At 36.1% G+C, this 18,418-nt stretch overlaps 3 protein-coding genes and 1 non-coding gene across 9 annotated transcripts in view; all 4 read right to left on the bottom strand.

The window, feature by feature from the left end:
- Positions 1-375: 375 nt before the first annotated feature.
- On the bottom strand, positions 376-448 carry TRNAA-UGC (transfer RNA alanine (anticodon UGC)). The gene has a single exon. It is a non-coding gene; the product is annotated as a tRNA-Ala (tRNA).
- Positions 449-971: 523 nt separating this feature from the next.
- Positions 972-8,671, bottom strand: LOC137960298 (uncharacterized). 3 transcript variants are annotated; one of them, XM_068807875.1, is made up of 10 exons: positions 8,485-8,664; positions 7,550-7,806; positions 6,783-6,816; positions 6,389-6,525; positions 6,135-6,201; positions 5,949-6,048; positions 5,340-5,503; positions 2,916-2,962; positions 2,743-2,793; positions 972-1,717 (listed from the first exon to the last, which is right to left on the bottom strand). In XM_068807875.1, exons 1-10 carry the CDS (start codon positions 8,555-8,557, stop codon positions 1,352-1,354), a joined length of 1,296 nt encoding a protein of 431 aa, XP_068663976.1. In that variant the 5' UTR covers positions 8,558-8,664; the 3' UTR covers positions 972-1,351. The 3 variants fall into 3 exon arrangements, with proteins under 3 accessions (XP_068663976.1, XP_068663977.1, XP_068663978.1); XM_068807876.1 differs by lacking the exon at positions 972-1,717 and adding an exon at positions 2,377-2,560 and having other exon boundaries at positions 8,485-8,671; XM_068807877.1 differs by lacking the exon at positions 972-1,717 and adding an exon at positions 2,377-2,557 and having other exon boundaries at positions 8,485-8,671.
- A 545-nt stretch (positions 8,672-9,216) lies between these two features.
- On the bottom strand, positions 9,217-12,735 carry LOC137960629 (meiosis-specific protein ASY3). Its single transcript, XM_068808294.1, has 8 exons — positions 12,566-12,735; positions 12,392-12,481; positions 11,549-11,608; positions 11,163-11,202; positions 10,983-11,076; positions 10,611-10,670; positions 10,432-10,523; positions 9,217-9,550 (listed from the first exon to the last, which is right to left on the bottom strand). The coding sequence occupies exons 1-8, from the start codon at positions 12,673-12,675 to the stop codon at positions 9,464-9,466; spliced, it is 633 nt and encodes a 210-aa protein (XP_068664395.1). The 5' UTR covers positions 12,676-12,735; the 3' UTR covers positions 9,217-9,463.
- A 1,049-nt stretch (positions 12,736-13,784) lies between these two features.
- The window catches only part of LOC137959864 (sister chromatid cohesion protein PDS5 homolog B), a 45,162-nt gene continuing 40,528 nt past the window's right edge, over positions 13,785-18,418 (bottom strand). Inside the window, exons 30-31 of one of the 4 annotated variants that reach the window (XM_068807265.1) lie at positions 14,220-14,320; positions 13,785-14,141 (exon numbers count right to left, since the gene is read on the bottom strand). In XM_068807265.1, coding sequence (XP_068663366.1) covers positions 14,139-14,141; positions 14,220-14,320 — 104 coding nt within the window. In that variant the 3' untranslated portion in view covers positions 13,785-14,138. The remainder of the gene's footprint in view (positions 14,142-14,219; positions 14,321-18,418) is intronic. The other 3 variants (XM_068807267.1, XM_068807268.1, XM_068807266.1) reach the window with 3 other exon arrangements.

The following is an 18,418-nucleotide window of genomic DNA, read 5'->3' as shown; positions in this document are numbered from 1 at the left end:
CAAATGGTGATTTCGATTTCCGGAAAATTGATTGGCGGGAAATTTGCCTCGAGAAAACGAGATATTTGCAAAATTGAAAATACCGTGATAAAGAAAACGCGAACGGAGAGAAAGAGAGATTCTCTTGAGATTGTCGATGGAGCTTAAAAAAGAGAGTCGGATTGTTATTCGTTTTCCCAGGCCGCGAGTTAGAACACCGTGGGCCCAGTATCAGTCGACGATCAATGGGATGATCCTGACCTTGTATTAGACTCTGGTTTTCGTAAATAATCATCTCTTGTGGATTATGAACCAATCGTCGCGATATTTAATCGTTGGAAAAAGTCGTCAAAAATTAATAATGAGAATTTTCTAGCAAAATAAAAAACAATTTAGTGGAGATGCGGGGTATCGAACCCCGTGCCTCTCGCATGCAAAGCGAGCGCTCTACCGTTTGAGCTACATCCCCTGTCACATCAAATTGTACAAAGTTTATTTCCAATTATTTAAGTTAAATAGACGTAAGACTCAAATCATGCGTTTACAAACACGAAAAGTATGGGCAAAAAGGCGCATGCAGGCCGTACGATTGTGGGCCTGACCGTCGTAATTTTGCTTGGGTTTTGTGCTTAAGGCGCGAAAACAGAGCGGCATTATGTATTTGTAATCACGGCTCCGTTCACGATATCCTTTATATGTTTTTTCTGTGAAGAGAAAAAGGTAAAAGGGTAGATGCTCGAAATTCAGTCCCCAAAAGGAAGCAGAAAAGAAGTATTTGCTTATCGCGGGAACGCCCGCTAAGGCGTATCTCACTCCCTCGAGCAACACTGGGAGCTCACATATTACCGTGATTGTATCAAGAGTTAACGCAGAAAGCGTATAGAAAACGCTTAGATTTAAGCAGCGCTTTGTCACAGTACAGTAGCAAGTGGCAAGCACAGACGTACGAAAATGGCCGCTGTGTGGGTTTCGCTTTCATTGAGCCGAGGACAGAGAAGATAAAGCTCTAGTACTTTGAACTATAACCGTCTGGTACGAAGGCTTACAAACAAAATTAAACAGATGAATTCCTTCACTGAACAGGGAAAATGGCAGTAGATCACAAGAGCAACTATAGGTTGCCGCACCGACGCGAGATGCCTACCTCAGGCATTAAATTTTATTTCACATGGGTATGGCACTCCTTAAAAGATAAAAAAACACATGGCGGATTAAAAGTACAGAGTGAGACAAGCTTCACACGGATTAGCACCCAACTGTAGAAAAGAAACACAGTAAAACGAGCCACAGTCCTACCCTACAGAGGCACGTCTGTGGGGCCAAACTGCTATTTAACTTCTACGTACATTTCCTTACTGGCCCAAACTGCTATTTAACCTCTATGGGCGTTTCCTTGTGAGCCCTGGGATGATGACAACATCTCCATCACGGACCTCAAAGCTCCACTCACCTCGGAGATATTTTCACCCATGATCAAGTTAATATTCCCACCAACTCTAATTTCGGGCTCATTTAGACCATCACCAACTCTAATTTCGGGCTCATTTAGATCATCCTCTGAGGCAGCATTCTCTGGTCGGTCCCTATTGCTTTGACTATTTGAACCCACGTTCATAAAAATATTTGCAAAATCAGCAGGGAAGTATGTACCGAATGTGAAGTTTGGTGCACCACCACTTCGATGCATGGAACCAGTTGACTGGTTATCTGGATCTTGGCTATTTCTAGTTTCTGTGCTCTGTACATGCAATGGAAGAAACATTATAAATAGCTATTAGACATATCAAGGAGTTCAGTGGCAGAAATCACAATTATACTCTCTCATTTCAGGATTGAGTGTATTTCTGTGCTAAACTACATCAGAAAAGAAAAGAATCTTATGACCTCCCTTAGTTTTATAGAAGAATCAGTCCACCACTTGAGCAACCTGATAATCCTCTTCTTCAATAACATGTTATGATTTTTGTTTTATCAGAAAAAAAAAAAAAAAGAGTATCCGAATAAACTAAACCAGTTGAGTCACAATCAACCAATCCTTTTCTTCTGAAAAAAGCAACCAATCTATTGTTCAAGGCCAACTAACTTTGACTAGTTAGTTTGAGATGGACTTGGGACTGAAATTTAGCTTTTGAGTCAAGTTGCTGCTTTAAGCCTAGACACGAGGCAGAATGTTGATGTGTAAAAAAGTTGAATATATAATTGTACATGTGCTCCACATCTCAGGCTAGTTGTCTCAGATTAGAATTGATTGTGCATGATCCCACATTAATTTGGACTTGGAAAGATCTTATGTTTAGTTGGGAAGAAACTTCCTAACTTAGCCAGTAATTTAGAGACAGACTTGGTCCAAACTTTAATAAAAATGAGGAAGAGAAAATATAAGCATCTCAAGAAGGAAAAAAATAAGACAAATAAAAAATATTCAACATCCACAATAATGTACAAGGCAATGTAAGAAGTTGTAGTATGACAAGTCCCAACAAAAACGCATTTCAACAGTCTGGTACGTGAATAGCATTCCAATCCACTAACATGATGAGCATATTTTTGCCATGAAATGCATCTGGTTTTTGTGCTGCTGCTTAACAAAGAAATAAAGTATATTTTAAATCAATAAACCAGTTGAACTATGGGAATTTTTGTTAGAAAAAAAACCATTTAGTTTAATGTTGATTATACAATACACAGAAAAACACATGGTTAGGGAAGCAGCATATGTTTAACAAAAACAGTCAACCAACCACTAGAGTAAAACTTGACTACCTGATCATTCCCCATTCGTAGAAACTCTTCTCTCAACTTCTGTTCTGCTACCTGAGAACCAGGTAAGGTAAGTTAGCACAATGAAGTTAAACTAACCACTAGGGAAGGTAGACTTACTAAGCAAATCAGGGAAATAAATTAATCCAAAATAGCTATCCAAATAGTGAATATACCCGAATATTCTCTCTGATGGAATTGTTGGTTGGATCTAATTCTAAGGCTGCAGAAAATGAGGCATGAGTCAAAAGCTGTGCCGGTTCACTCGATTATGTGTAAATTAAGACATATATGATACAATGTGTATTATATTAATGAATTTGACATTTAATAGAAGAAAGTGCCATGATAAAGTTGAAACTTATAGAGTCAGCATATTTCAGTCAGTAATTATATTTTTCATGTTTAGATAAGATAGCACTTATGTCATTAGTCTTGTAAAAAAAACTAAAATGATTTATACATTGACAGCAAGGGTAGGCTTATCGCATATCTGCTGATATGTATTGAGCTTTGGCAATACATCCCATATCAGCCAATAAAGGCTGATAAAGGGTGATGTATAAGCCAATATGCCCAATATATTTTGGATTTTGAGGTACCTGATACGCCCATCACTGATCGAGGAAGAGAGATTAACTAATTTGACTTTTATTTCCTTCTTCCCCACAAGAAGCTGGTTGACCTCTCCCACCCTTTCTTTCTCTTGATCTTTCATTCTTTCTTGTCTTATTCCACTGAATTTATCTTCAATCCTTCATCATCATCCTTTAAGAGTTTATAAGGTATAAAAGCAGGACCAATTATCCCTCATTTTTCAATTAACAATGAAAATCCTTCTTTCCCTGAATTCCTTTTCGTTTTCCTAATATTTATCCTACTCTTTTCCTTCCCAAATTAAGGATTGTCAATCATTGTTGTTTTAAAGGTGCAACAGGTTTAAAGCCCCAATCTTTTGTGTGTGTGTGTGTGTGTGCCATACTTCTTTTCCTGAATTCCTTTTCGTTTTCCTAATATTTATCCTACTCTTTCGTTACTTTTTTTTTTTTTTGTGTGTGTGTGTGCTATACTTATGTGCATTTTGGGCATTGTTTTGGTAATATAAAGTTAGGTCCAAGTCCATCTCAAGATGACTAGCCAAAGTTAGGAGGTCATTTCCTAACTAATAATTGTTGGATCTTTCTTAACACTTATCTATGTGAGCCTACTTCCACTAACACTCTTCCTCATGAGCAAGCTTACACAAATGGGCAATGGATTTGAGACATGGACAACACATATAGGGTACAAAATTAACGGGGCACAAATTGAACCCAAAAAGACAAACGTCCTGCTTTCATGTCATATTAAAGTTGAGTAGGTTCATCAAAAACAACTAACCGAAGTTACGATGTCATTTCCTAACTACTCTCTTGTATTTGGTCTCAAATTCCAAGATCTGCAAATTCGGCAACAGATATGCTAGCCAAGCAGGGAGCGACCCTGCAATCTCTTGTTGTTAGGATTTGTTCCCTCTTCCTTTGTAAATTATTTCTCTTGTTAATATAAATACATCTTTATCAAAAAAAAAAATGTCATTTCCAAACTAATAATAGTAGGATCTTTCTTAATACTAATCTATGTGCGACTATTTCCACTAACAACCTGCCCTAAGCATTTTCTTGTCATTAGTCACTAAACATGGGGTAGTGTTCTGTGAAGGGTGATTTTGTACAAGAGTAATCGGATCCCCGATAGTACTTCTCTACTTCTGCATAAAAAAGAGCAGTGTTATATGCAGATATAATCACTCGCAATAAGTTATTGAGTCAAGATAACAAATGTTGCCTTGGGGAGTATGATAGCTCACAAAAAGAATACAAGAAGTCTGCCTACAAATTCAAGGGTGAATGAATAAGGAAGAAGAGAAAGAGACTCTGAATCTACAAAATATATGCAAGCGATATATACAGAGTACCATGCTGCAAGAAATCATGTAATGACTGTTGATGAGATTCTGCCTCTTAAGTGTAGCATTTTCACTTCAAACAATGATTAGGGCTTCAAATGATAATAGTGATTGAATATTAAAAGTTGCATCTACCTTAGTCTCTTCTGACTTTTTTGGTAATCATTATCATGGTAGTTGTTAGGGATTAGTGTAAGGTACGGTACCCCGGGGGAGTCCAAGGTAGAGGAAGAGGGAAGATTCAAAAATGAACATGGACCACTAGTGATAATTTTGGGGCAATCTACTCAGCTAGATACAGAAAAATAATGTGATGCCTATTTCTTGAGATGAGTACAGTAAGGTCATTCAGCAGTTAAAAATTTTCAGCCAATAAGTCAGTTCTTCTTCCACCTCTGGTACTCATGCCAAGAGCAGAATTGACCTCAGCAATGTTCATATATATGTCTTTGTTTGATCACCCCTCTCCCATATATTTTCTCTTCTTTATAACATGCAACAATGACTGTAACCTAATTATGAACAATAACAAATGATCTTCAGTGATCAGAAGTCCACAGAGCCTAGGTCATGAGAAGGGAAACAAAACTAAAACCCTACAAAATAAACAACACGGCTCTGCATTGGACAACAAAAGAGATCTCATGCCAACCTTTGAGATATCCGAGATTTATAGCATCCCTGTAGTTCCCTTGTGCATAATAAGCCATTCCAAGACGGCTATATGCCTTGCTGTACCTTGGGCCAATCTCAATAGATTTCTTGCAATCTGCAATTGCTTCTGAATATTTATGAATTTGAGTGTAAGCTGCTGCCCTGAAATCCATTTATTAGTCCAGTAATCCAGTTCATCAATGAAAGTTATGAACACAACAGCAAAATTAGGCATCTAATAACTGAGACCACTGGAAAAAAACTCATGGGTGATTAAATAGTCCACAGTCCAATAGTGCAGAACATAAAATTAGAAAGGACTGAGCAAAAGAAGCAGCAGATTTTTCTAATTCAAACAGACTAAGCAAGAAATATCCAAAACATCTTCTCCTCTTTTCTTACTATAACATCAATAAAAACTTACAAAGGCATTAGTGCAAGGGAGTTCTTGCGAATCATGAAATAGTGTGAAGAATTTTTAAAACATTGAAGTAGTTAGTAACCACTAAACCCTTTACTGAGGTTTAATGTGAACTAATCCTTCATAATCAACAGTCTAACATCACAACCTTTTTAAATAAACATAACCTAGGCTAACAATATATACCTGTTACAGTAGTATATGGCATTGTTCTGACAGAGTGCTATGGCACAAGTGTACAATTCAACTGCATCAGTGTATGATTTAGATTGCATGGCTTGATTACCTGAAAGGTGCTAGAAAGATATAACCTGATAACAGTGCTTAGCATCGAAACGACAACCATGTCAGTGGAAGAGAGTGCAGGAGTACCTTGCAACTTTAATGTCTCAGCTATGCTTTTGGCATCAGTAATCGAGTTTCCAGACTTTATTGCTACCTATCAAAATCCAATTGATCTTTTCAGGTAGCAACTAGTAAGCGTGCAATGATCATAAGTTAAAGAGAAGCAGAAGAGAAAAGACTGTAGGAGTAGCAATTTACTAATAATGTAAGATTTGACATCCAGTTACAGTTTAAGAACATAAATAATACAGATGATAAGAATAACTGGAGAAACTGTGTACCACTAAAGCCTCATCGAATATGCGCTTTGCTTTAGCCAGTTGAACATGGTCATCATCACCAGTTGGGGCCGCCTTAAAAAAATGAATTCTTTCAAGTGCATCACAGAATTGACCAAACAGTTCATCACTTGAAACCCCTGACATCATAAATTATCAAAATATCATAGCATGAACTGCTAAAAAATATAGAGATACAACCATAGGCAAAGTCCAAGAATACATAAGTCAATCCAGAAAAATATTAAAAAAATGGAGTATTTCGTGGAGTAAAACAATTCAATCTAGTTACACTTTTTCACTTTATGCAAAGCTCTTGTTTCCATTTATGACAATGCAAAAAATCTAAAAATTAAAAGATAATGAACGAGAGACAGTTAAAAAACATATATCATACCTCCAACATGATTATCTACAGTTAGCTCCTCTCTCTGGTTAAAAAAAAAAAAAAAGAGACACATCAATTACAAGATATATTTATCACAACAACGAATATGATCCAGTCTCGCTTAAAAGCATGTAGAGCATAAAAAGCAAATAGTTCAACTATCAAATTATGTCATTGCACGTAATGCCTGAATTGATGTCTCAAAGAATTTATCCACAACCATAAGAAATAATTACTCAAAGAATTTTTCATTAAACAAAATTATTTCTCTTGATGGAATGCACCATATTCATGCAGAGGTGTGGTTTATAATAGAACAGGGTCCATCATCCCCATTTTCAAGCAAGCAATTACCTACAGCAAGTAAAAGCTAACTGCTTCAAAAGTTGAATGAAATTCCCAACAAAAAGTGATTGGATATTTATATGTTCTTTTCAGGAGTAAATTTTTATCAGTTAAAGCTCAACTTTTTCGCCCTCTGATCACCATCAAGAAACTGATATATAGTATAACACCTCCAAAGTTTTAGTTTTACCACATGGTACAATTTATATGAGGCATAAGAATGAGCCATTTCTGACGAATATAAAGAAAACATTATTATCAACCACCAAATCAAACATAACATAATGTAGAATTAGAGAGAAATAACAAAAAAGGGGAAGTAGCACACATCAAAATACACTATTAATTAACAATCTTTCCCTGAAAAGTGTCACGAGAGAAAATGTATAGAGCTGATATATCGAATCACTGTCAAGAGCTAGAGAATAAACCATTGATCTCAATACTTCTGAGCTGTTGCCATTCACCGTGCTTTGCAATGACGTCATAGAAAGGGGAGCTGATGAACTTTCCGCATAAGCTGATTTGAACTCATGTTGTCCATTGGCACCAAATGAACTGAATAAATCAACCAGCAAACCTGGTGGTGTTTGATCATCACTTGATGATGAATTGACCCCAAAAACCACCTCCAAACATTCACTAATGACCTCAATACTTTCAGAGTCAACACCGGAAGCAGGTTCCACTGTCCTAGAGAAAATTAAAAACCAGAATAAGACCAAGGAACAACTTAAACAAAGGAAATCTATTTTAATCAGCAGCAACAACCTCGGTGAAAAGGAATTTGTAATAAAAAAAAGTATACGACCGATACTTAACCCAAAAGAAATCCATAAAAAGAAGTAGGATACATTTAGTATGATGTCCCATTAAAAACAAAAAGTAGCACATAAGAGATATTTTCAACCATTTCGATAGGCCTTTTGAGATTTGATGTCAATGAAAGATCCGTAAAGAAGGGGCTTGTTCCACCAGAGAAATAAGAGATGCAGACTAGGCTGCGGCCCTCCATTCCTCACGACAATATGCACGCTCTATACTACTACTTGACGGCAATGTCTAAAACACAAAAAGCGACACAACGCTAAGGTCATCAATAGATCTCATCAACTACAGTAATTTCTCTAGTACTTTGAACCACTGGAAATTCTAGAAATTCAAGATACCGGACACTTGTTACAAATGTTTATCGGACTCTTTCATATGTTTAAAAGTATTCCTCTAACTAAAATAACTAGTAAGAATTTTGGTGTAGCAAGTTCCGAATTCCAAAATTTAAGTATCGACGATGCAGCTAGTCAGAAGCTTTGATGGGATAAGAAATAAGAGAATATAGAACCCTAATAACATAGAGAGAGCGAACCCGATTCCAGAAAATCCAAGAAAGCGGAAGCGATGCGACGAGAGAGGGGAGAATCTGATCGCAAATTCGCCATTCGTGTGGGCGGAGAAGGTCAGTAATCTCAGGAGATGATCATGTTCAGTCGTGGGTACCCGCGAAATCTCTTTTTGCAAATGGCGACTTGGTCTTGATTTTTACTTTATTCTTTCCGTCTGTCTCAGTCTACGGGGATGCTTGAAAAGAAATTGTACAGTGGGAAATGATAAGAGTATACATTAGGACCAGTTCCTATATAATCATGAAATATCGTTTTTAAATATTTGGAGAAAATAAATATCGATCTAAATTTATATAAGCTTAGATACATCTACTTTTTATTTTTATTATTAAATTAAATTGAATAGTTTAATTTTTATTATTTATTATCTTGTATATTTTTATTAAAATTTTGATTTTTACATTGTCAAATTCTAATAATAAAATAGAGAAACGTTTATCAAGAAAAAGAAAAGGTTAAGTATAACGCTAGACTTGAGTCCATCTCCTTTTTTCCTATATTCAACCCTTAATACAAAAACTAAAAAATTACTCCAGTTCCATTGGGTGCAGGATTTCGTTACGCTAATCCTTGGTCGAAAAGAACCAACTAAAGGCGATCTATATTGAAATAAAAAACAATTTCTTACGAGTTTTAATTTGAAAATTGGAATCAAACCTCGATTTTTATAAGCTTGGAGGTAAAACATATTTGATATAATTTCTTTGCGTCTGGTTTCTGTCTTTTCAGAAGATGAGAAATATTAGCATTTGAAGATGAGAGTTTGGGGGAGGCAGTGAATTGAACTATTCACGTTGTTCGGAAGTAAACATTTCATGATTTTATCTGCGGAATTCAACGCTAATTGCTTCGGATATTGAGGGCTCATCCTATCCAGCATCCACCATATGCTAGATAATTAACAACTATTAAGAGCCTGGCTAGCACTCCTGAGCCTAAATTTCAGTCATCAGGCTCCAGGTCCTCATCTGAAGCGCAATCTAAGAATGAGCCAAGTGATTTACGTAAAATGCTGAAAGACTTGTCCTCCTGTGAAGTACAATGAAATCATCAGTAACGTTCACAATATGAACTCACTCCCTGAGGCTACGTCATGAAGGTACATCATCTCTTCTTCGGAAAAAAAATCGTGAGCAGCAAGAAAAAGATAAAAAGCTGGTGCTTCACTGAACGACTAGATGAGAAAAATTGGAGGGTGATTTCCTGGAAAACAGAGATCTTACAAGCAAAAACATACCTACAAGTTCTAACGTCATCTTTAAGAAAACCAACAATAAGCTTACTGGGGATACTCTCATACGCAAACTTTACAGCTGCATTATTAAGAGAACAGATGCTGCTTTGTCATTTGTCACGTTTAGGTGGATGACTAAGCAAAAACAGGCAGCTGTTTTTTTATGATTTGATCTCAACCATTAAACGATTAGCCAACTTAATAAAAAAAAATTAACTGATAAACCTAAGATCTTTGTACTCACTATTCCTTAACACTCCCTCACATATAGATTCTCTTTTTTTAGCTCTATAAATAGATAGTTTATATGAATACTTATTCAAATAACATGTAAAATTGGGTTGAAATAAGGGACAACAGAAGAAAAAAACAAAAGGAGGAACACATGGAATGGGGTGATCAGATGATGGTTTTCATGGCGTCGTCTATCCCAATTAGCAGTTTCAAATGCAGCTAAACACGTGAGGCTAAGTTGAAATTATAAAGTCTGGGGTCTATGATATAATCCAATATCATTTTTTAACACTAATCAATCTAAAGCTTTTTCTGAGTAGGAGACAAAAAAACAGTGAGAGGTTCTTCCGATCATGTGTAGAGTGAATGCGCTATTCACGTGGGTGAGAAATGAACTCGTTAACGAGTTGACAACTTGGATATTAAAATGACGCCTACTGACCTGCTTTTTCTTCTCGAGAGAGTCCTCGGCAGCAGCTATCTTGTCTGCACATGAATTCTCAAGATCGGATAGTATGGTCTTTTCTTTCTTCCCTGGAAATAAACAATTCGCAATAGACTCAACGCTCCTCTAAACTGAAACTTTGCTTTAAAACTAGTCATAAGAGTTATATTGCTCACGTTGCTGTTCGTAGCGGAGAAACAACTTCTGCTTTTCATCGTCAAACTTCGAGAAAATGTCTGTAGGACGAAGAAAAGGTCATGCCTCTTCATTTCAAAACCAAAGCAAATTGACCTTGCTGATTCTTCAGAATATCAAATACCAGTTGAGAAGAAACTGACAATAAAACATTAAGTATCTGATAATTCTGAGAGCCGATGTCAACCATGACTTCGATGCAGATAAAACTGAGGTAATGCACTAGTTTTAAGCTCGTGGTTAAATTCTTCATCATCTGAGTTGGCTTGGCGTTAAAACATCTTTTACTAGCGAGAGTAAGAGCTACCGTACCTTGCTACTTCCAATGAAGATCTAAATGAGCAAGAGATTACCTTTAAACACCTGTAGATGTGCTGCTTTTTCCTTGCAAAACTTCTCATAAGTTGCATGGAGATTGGCCACCTCATTCTTCAGCATTGTCTCGCACTATATTACCCACAATAGGAAGCTTGCAGAATTCAACTCTTTTGACCGTACTCGAGAAAGAAAACGTCCAAATTTCATACACCTACCTCTTTGGAGCTCTTTAAAAGTGTCTTTGACAAAGTCTGTCTGCGAAAACGGACAAACCCCGATCATTACTAAGCCTGAACTAATCAAGAGTACAGAACAGTGCTGAAGGAAAAAATTAACGGTCGATAACAACAGTGTCTTCTATGGGTATTCCATTGTTCCATCATACTATCGCACTTTGGCCAGGTACGAACTGAAAAGGTTGCATGCAGATGCAGGAGAATGGTACAATTGAATTTCTTATATTTATAAATCGAATTAATATCCACCAGAGCTGCTCAGCATAGAAACGATCATAACGTTATAACTTTCCATAAGTTATGATTGTTGCATCTGAGAATATAGCAAGATAACGTTTTAGGAAGCTGTGCTATATCTATCTCACCTGTCCTTCTCGAGCTTCAATTTGCAATCGTCCAGCATGGTCTTCACCTCTGAGGCCACACTGTTCATGAAAAACTATCAGTAGTCATTTATGTGTTTTAAATAATGGCTTGGTATGTATATATCAAGATGATAAAACTAGGGAGAGAAACTACCAAGCATGATAAAGTGAGCAAAAAGAGAATCTATTCTCTCACTACATATCACATCAAAATTAGTAAATATCGTAAATGAACATGTTTGTCATAAATGTCAAGAGTGTTCCAAAAGCGTCGTCCTTCTTTTGATTATACGTTTCACATCTCTCTACTTCGATAATGAGATCAGAGCTGAATAGTGAGGTAGAAAAGGCAGAGTAACCTTCACTGTTCTACTCACTGGAGTTCATTATTTTCAACGTTTAATGGTAAGTACGCTTTTAATTTGGAAACAGAAAATAGTAGTGAACTGAAAAGAAACGGAGTGTTCGCCTTCTTTACATTCACATACAGTTTAATTTATTACTGCCGCACATTTCACTGTGTCTTGGTCAGAAATGAAATGGAAACATAGAAAACTAAAACAAAGATTAGTTATGCTGTGATGCACCATCAGAAATATTGGATATTTTATAAAGTAATACGAAAACTCAAAATGTCCGTAGTACTCAAATTCGATAGAGAATTTAACCGGACAAGAACTAAAAGAAGATCTAAAGACTTAGCCATATATATTTTCTTTTAATACATTATTAACTGAAGAACAAACGGAGATTCACCTGAACTCGTATCCGAAAATATCCATTAAGTAAAATATGGCAAGAGAAAAAAAACGGTCCAGAACTCATGAGAAAACACGGATTCACCTTCCAATAATCTCCTCGCTCTTCTTCTGTCCATCTTTTTGAGCTTTCTCCCTGATCTGATGCAGTGCAGAAATTATGCCTTGTATATCACTGAGATTTCACAAATTAGAACATTAGAGCAGCATTTTCAGAACAGGAAGCATAAAAGAGTGCAGGTGTAGTAATAAACTGCACTTGGAAAGATCAGCCTCCAGATCTTCGTCTTCTCGAATTTTCTTCTCCGACTTGGGATCTGCGGATGCCTTTCCACGTTTCTTGCCATTGCTTCCTCTCCCCGTTGACATCGGAGCGTCAGAAGGAAATTTCACACACTTTCTGAAGGAATGGAAATCTTGAAGCGCAGAGCAATTTCGGCGCTTTGAGTGCTTCAATAGCTGTGTTTAAACTTTAAAAGTTTTTCTTTACTGTGAGAACGGGGAACTCCGATGGCGCGCCAAAAGAAAATTTTCGACTTTTGAACGGTTTTCCTATTTATGAGTAAATAATTATATTATTAGGTAAAATAAACCATATTTAATAATTTGAAATTTTAGATATTTTAATTTTTTTATTTAAATTAACTAACACAACTAAAAAAACTAACCAATTATCAATTATCATTAAATTTTATATTTATGTTATTAAGATAAAATCAGGCTATATCTATTACATAAATCCTTAAGCTATCATGCATAGAATATGTTTCATTATTTAATATTTAAAAACAACCCAAAATAAAATATTTTTAAAATATAATTTTAATTATACACTTACACATGACTTTAAAGACCACTCTTTTCTTTTTAGTATTTTCCCATTTTTAAAATATTTTATTTTATTTTTAGTGTAAGCATAAATACCTTAATAAATAAATTCATTGTTTCTTGTAATAAACACAAGAAAAAAAAATTCTTTAGTATTTTATTTAACAAAGGGAAGCCTACTTCTCTCTCCTCTACAACTACAGATGGCAGCCTTCTATTTATTAAATAGTAGGGATTTTCTATTGACTTCTGGGAGAGAAGCAAGAGAAAGTGGGAACCACTCAGATTCAGATTGGACCAGAGCTTTGGGCCAAACCAAACTGCATAAAAATTATCCTATTGAAACATATAAATAAAACTATACTGACACAAGTAGAAATATCTTTCATGGTACAATTGCCCACAGCCCACGACCAGTACTGATCAAGTAAAACAAAAATATTCTTTCAATCATCATGGAAGCATCAAACACTCAAGGTCCAGGTTTCAGTATCCAAGTAGAAAAAAGACACTAATTCCAAACTAGCTCTAAATTGAAAAAAAAAATTAAAAAAAAATTGTATCCATTTGTGATATAGTAGCAGTTGTCAATTGCTCATAAGTGAACCTTCTCTTCAAGGGGCAAAATGTAAGCAGCAAAAACTGCCCAGTGTAAAAAGTTTGACTTTGTAAACCTCTTCTAACAAATGTGATATCAAATTGTTGCTTTCTTGTTTTCATTTAACCTTAAAATGACAAATTAAGTCAGCTCTTTAGTTCATCCATCAATGTGGACAAATAATCTCTGAAGCCATTAGAGTAAAATATCTCCAACAAGGACATTTAGAAAGGAATTTGGCTTCGGAAGGAATTACTTTTGCCACATTCTAGTGACCTTTATAACTTTATCAGTCTTTTACCATAGGAACCTATGTACAGGCTAATGTAATCTGTCATTCTGCATTTCAATATTTTGTCTCAATAATCTATGCACGCCTCAGCTTTTATCTTTGACTCCCGAGAGTTCACTGTCAAGGAGAAAAGAAAAATATTAGTAACCATGAAATTGGACATGAAAATGGAACACAAATGGCAGAAAAGACAACATTGACAGTTGTTATGCACTCATCGGTTACTTCAGATTCTGATCTTGCTGTTTTTGAAGGAGCTCTGTGGTTGTAATCTTTTTTGTTTTTGTTGCTTGCTGCTGAAACATAAAAAATTTCACAGGTCAAACAACATGCAAACGTTTAGAAGGCTAACCATAAGCACCAGTAATATTATGCATAAAGCAGGTGATGCATGATAATAAAAGAATATAAAGCTAACCAATCACAACAACTGTCTAAGAAACATTTGAACATGTGATATGAATCCACACTCTAACAATCAGAATCACTAGAGAACAACAAGAAAATCATAATTTGCCAAATGAATATCATACCAATCCATATTCTAACAATTAGAATCACTAGAGAAATAACAATGTTGAAGCACAGGTATGGAAGTGTCTCACATGACACTCACAACAAGAAGTCTTACAGAGCCAGAATTATTATGGAATGAAGTCTCACAGAAGAGTTTCAGTTAAAAGGTGTTTTAGCTATGTTAATCTTCTATTTATGTTCAGTTGTTCAATTATTTTAAGACTTATCTTTAAGTATTTGACTTTAGGTGTAACTGGGACAAGGGTAGTTCAATTATAATTAGATTCTACTTGTTTCCTCTATTATAAATAGAGATTCATTGTACTCAAATTACATCAATTTAGAGAAGTATTTCTTTTTTCCAGAAATTCAACATGATATGAGAGTGGGTTTTGTGAGTTGAGTCGGTCAACCAATAGAAAAAATATGCTCCTTTTCTGATCTATCATCTCTAGTAGTTTAGGTTCATTGTCCATCTATTTTCTTTCTTTCTTGTCCCGATACATGTCGTTTTATTTGCATTAGCTCCTCCATACTGAGTTTTTCATATTGCAAACTATATATTGACGAAAAGATCTTCAAGTCTACATTCCAATGCAAAAAGAAGTTTGGAAATCAAAGTTTTTTTACAGAGAGAAATCGATATTTGAAGCAGCAAAGGTCAGACTGCAAGAGAGGTTCAAGCAACAACAGCAAGCTTCACTTTTCGAGTCGTTTAAGCCATAAAAGAATGAGACTTTATATGGAGATTTATATATCGATCTATAAGTCTATTTTCTATCTTATCAAACCAATTCTCAATTTGAGTTTTCTAGAGGGAGATCAATTTCGCAAGGGTCATGGTCATGCAGGCGAAAGAAGAAAGAGTACCTGGTTCGACCAGATTATAGAGTCCGAAATCTATCAGATCCTTTCTCTCAAAAGAAGTATATTTTATGAAGAAAATTATACTTTGATGAAAGGTATCTAAATCTTGTTTCAAAAGGAGAAAAGTTCATGTCAATCTGATCTATGTTTAAGGAGATATTCGCATTTGAGTCAGCAAGGGTCAAGTTACAAAATGAAGAGAATTAAGAGGTCATAAAAGATTCAAAAACGAATCTTTTTATGTTAAATTAGGTATCAAATTCAAACTCTTGGGTCTAGGTTTTTTTAGCAACAAATCGTTTGTGATTCTGAGCTATATTTTGGGAGATATTGATATCAGAAGTACCAAAGGTCAATTCTGCCAAAAATCTCTCATTTTTTCTTATTTTCTCTCCTATTATTACTCCATGCATTGATGTGAATTGAGTTTCCTTTTCTCCTAAAATATGAGTTTTTAAGCCAAATTTATCTTCTAATCAGGGAATTTTGGTCAAACTTAATCACTCCATCATGTGCCCATTCACAGTATGCATATATGCAATATCTTGCTTCAATATTGTTTTCAAGTTTTGCTTTCTTGTTACTTGGTTGTGTATCTTCCACATTGTTAACTCCAAAATTTTTGTCACCCCAAAAAAGTTATACTTGGTCAAATTGATTAAGTTCTACCATTATAGTCTCCCCTAGTTTTGACAAAAAAAAGGTCAGTTTGGAAGTATGAGTGTTGCATAGGCGCCTCCTTCCGGTTGAATTTGTTTTCCTCTAGTATTTCTTCAATTTATCTTCTTGTGTTTTGATCACTTCAAAGCAATGCCTAGACCCACTACCTAAAAGTATAGGAGTATACCCAACATCTAGCTTGAGTCAAGTCTTTTATTCTTCACCCAAGAGGTGATTTGTGTTTAAGCTACCCTTAAAAAGTGAGTAGTCTCTTTGTTGTGTCCTAATGTTGGATTATTTTTCCGCCTTTAAATTGAGAAGAGTGTGTTTCAGACTGACCATTTTTTACTGGTGTATGGTGCTTTGTCGTACAGCTAGGAGTGATTTTCTTCTCCCACATTGTATTTTGTCCAAGCTGAGTCTCTATGTCCTTTTTATCCCCAATTTGAGGGGTAGAAGTACAAGAAATAAGTATATTGTTCCATATGTTGTGGCAATTTTTATGTGACCAAAAACTGATAATCATTTTCAAAGTGAACAAAAAGTGTGAAAATCAATTTTGAGAAGCTTGATACATAAATTTACTGTCACTTCTGCTTACAACAATCTGATGCATTGGAATGGGAACCAGCAGCATGAAACAAGATTGTTTGGAAGCTTTCTGGGCAGCCAAAAATGCCTCTTTCTTTCGAACACAATCAGGAATAAGATCTTAAAAGTGGATAATCTACAGAGAAGGGTATGATGATTCCTAATTCCCAATGCTTCTTGTGGCAATGATGAAGCAAGTGTCAGCTATCTTCTCCTCCACTGCGCTGTTCCCTGGTGAAGATAGAACCATTCTTTAGCAAGTTTTGACTAAGTCTGTATCTTCATTGAAAAAATTCAGTGCGGCAAACTTCAGGGAAAATTGGCTAACTATTACCAAGATGTCTCATCCAGCTTGTCCCCTTACTATGGCCTCTTGGACTCCCCTCCCTCCTGGGTGTATCAAGCTCAACTTTGATGGCGGTGCTCTAGGCTGCCCTGGTCCTGCAGGTTTCAGTGGTATTCTTCATAATGAAAATAGTGAACTTCTCTTCTCATATGCTGGCCCCCTTGGCAGGTCAAACTCTACTACCGCGGAACTTGCTGGAGTTCTGCACAGGCTCAAGGTCTTCTCTACCCATCTCTCTGGCACCCTCTATATTGAAGGTGACTCAACAGTTATAATCATGGTCATCCCCCCTGGCGGCAAATCTGTAATTTACTCTGGTCTAAATTGTTTGGGGAAAAACATTCCACGCTCTGCTAACCACTTAGCAGACTCCCAAGCTAAAGCGGGTGTCTCTCCAACACTTTGTTGTGGAACCAGGCCCTTAGCTAGGTTTGTAATTCTCTCTTTTATCAATATACGTACTTTCATAAAAAAAAAAGTTTGTATCTTCATTGAATTCTTGCTGAGCCTTGTGGTCTTGGGGCTAGAACCCAGCTTCCTGAATTTGGAAAGGCCCTCATTTCAGCCTGCCTTACTCATATCCTGTGGCAGCTCTGGCTGTAAAGGCATGGTAGGAGATTAAGTGGTACTGCTAGTTCTCTCAAGAGCACTATTAAGAAAATAATTAGCTCCATTATTATGTCGATCAATATCTCCCCATGTTTGAAAATCTCCAAGGAGGGCTCCACAACAATTGGAATCTAATTGCTCACACGTCAATCCCTCAGAGGAAGAAGATAGCTAAATGACAACCCCCTCCCACTAGCATGATTAGGTTCAACTTTGATGGTTGTGCTTTAGGCAACCCAAGCCCCACTGGTTTTTGGAGGCACCTTCCATTGTCAGATGTAACTATCTTTCCCACCTACCCTGGTCTGGGGGGTTGCTGACTCCACTACTCCTGAAATTCAAGCTCTTTGTCATGACCTTCTCATTTTTAGATCCTCTTTCAACAGGCAGATTTGGATTAAAGGAGAATCCAAGGTAGTCATTAGCTGGTGCTTCAAACCTTCGGAACCCCCTAGCATCATTGGCAGGTCTTCCACCAGATATTAAATGTTTCTAACTCCTTTCCTGGTATTTGGAATTTTGTTCTGAGATCAGCTAATCATTTAGCTAACTCGCTTACTAAGCAAGGAGTCTGCCTCCATACTCAAGTAATGGAGATTCCTTGAGTTCTATTTGTTATTTCTTTGCCTTCAGGCCTTGGAATAAAACTTTGCCTTTCTCAAAAAATAGTAGAAAGCCACCACAGCCTCCCCCTTGTAATTTTTCTCTCTAGCCTCAGTCTCAAATAAAAATTCACATCTTTCAAAAAAAATAAAACTAAAATTTTGAAGAAAAAAAAGAAAGCCAAAAATTCTGATGATAACTA

This window comes from Aristolochia californica, unplaced genomic scaffold, assembly GCF_029961685.1.
Source record: "Aristolochia californica isolate CCGP_79_NKW_82.1479 unplaced genomic scaffold, dmAriCali1.0.hap1 SCAF_3, whole genome shotgun sequence".
Classification (NCBI taxonomy): Eukaryota; Viridiplantae; Streptophyta; class Magnoliopsida; order Piperales; family Aristolochiaceae; genus Aristolochia; species Aristolochia californica.
This window is presented reverse-complemented; position numbering and strand designations above follow the sequence as displayed.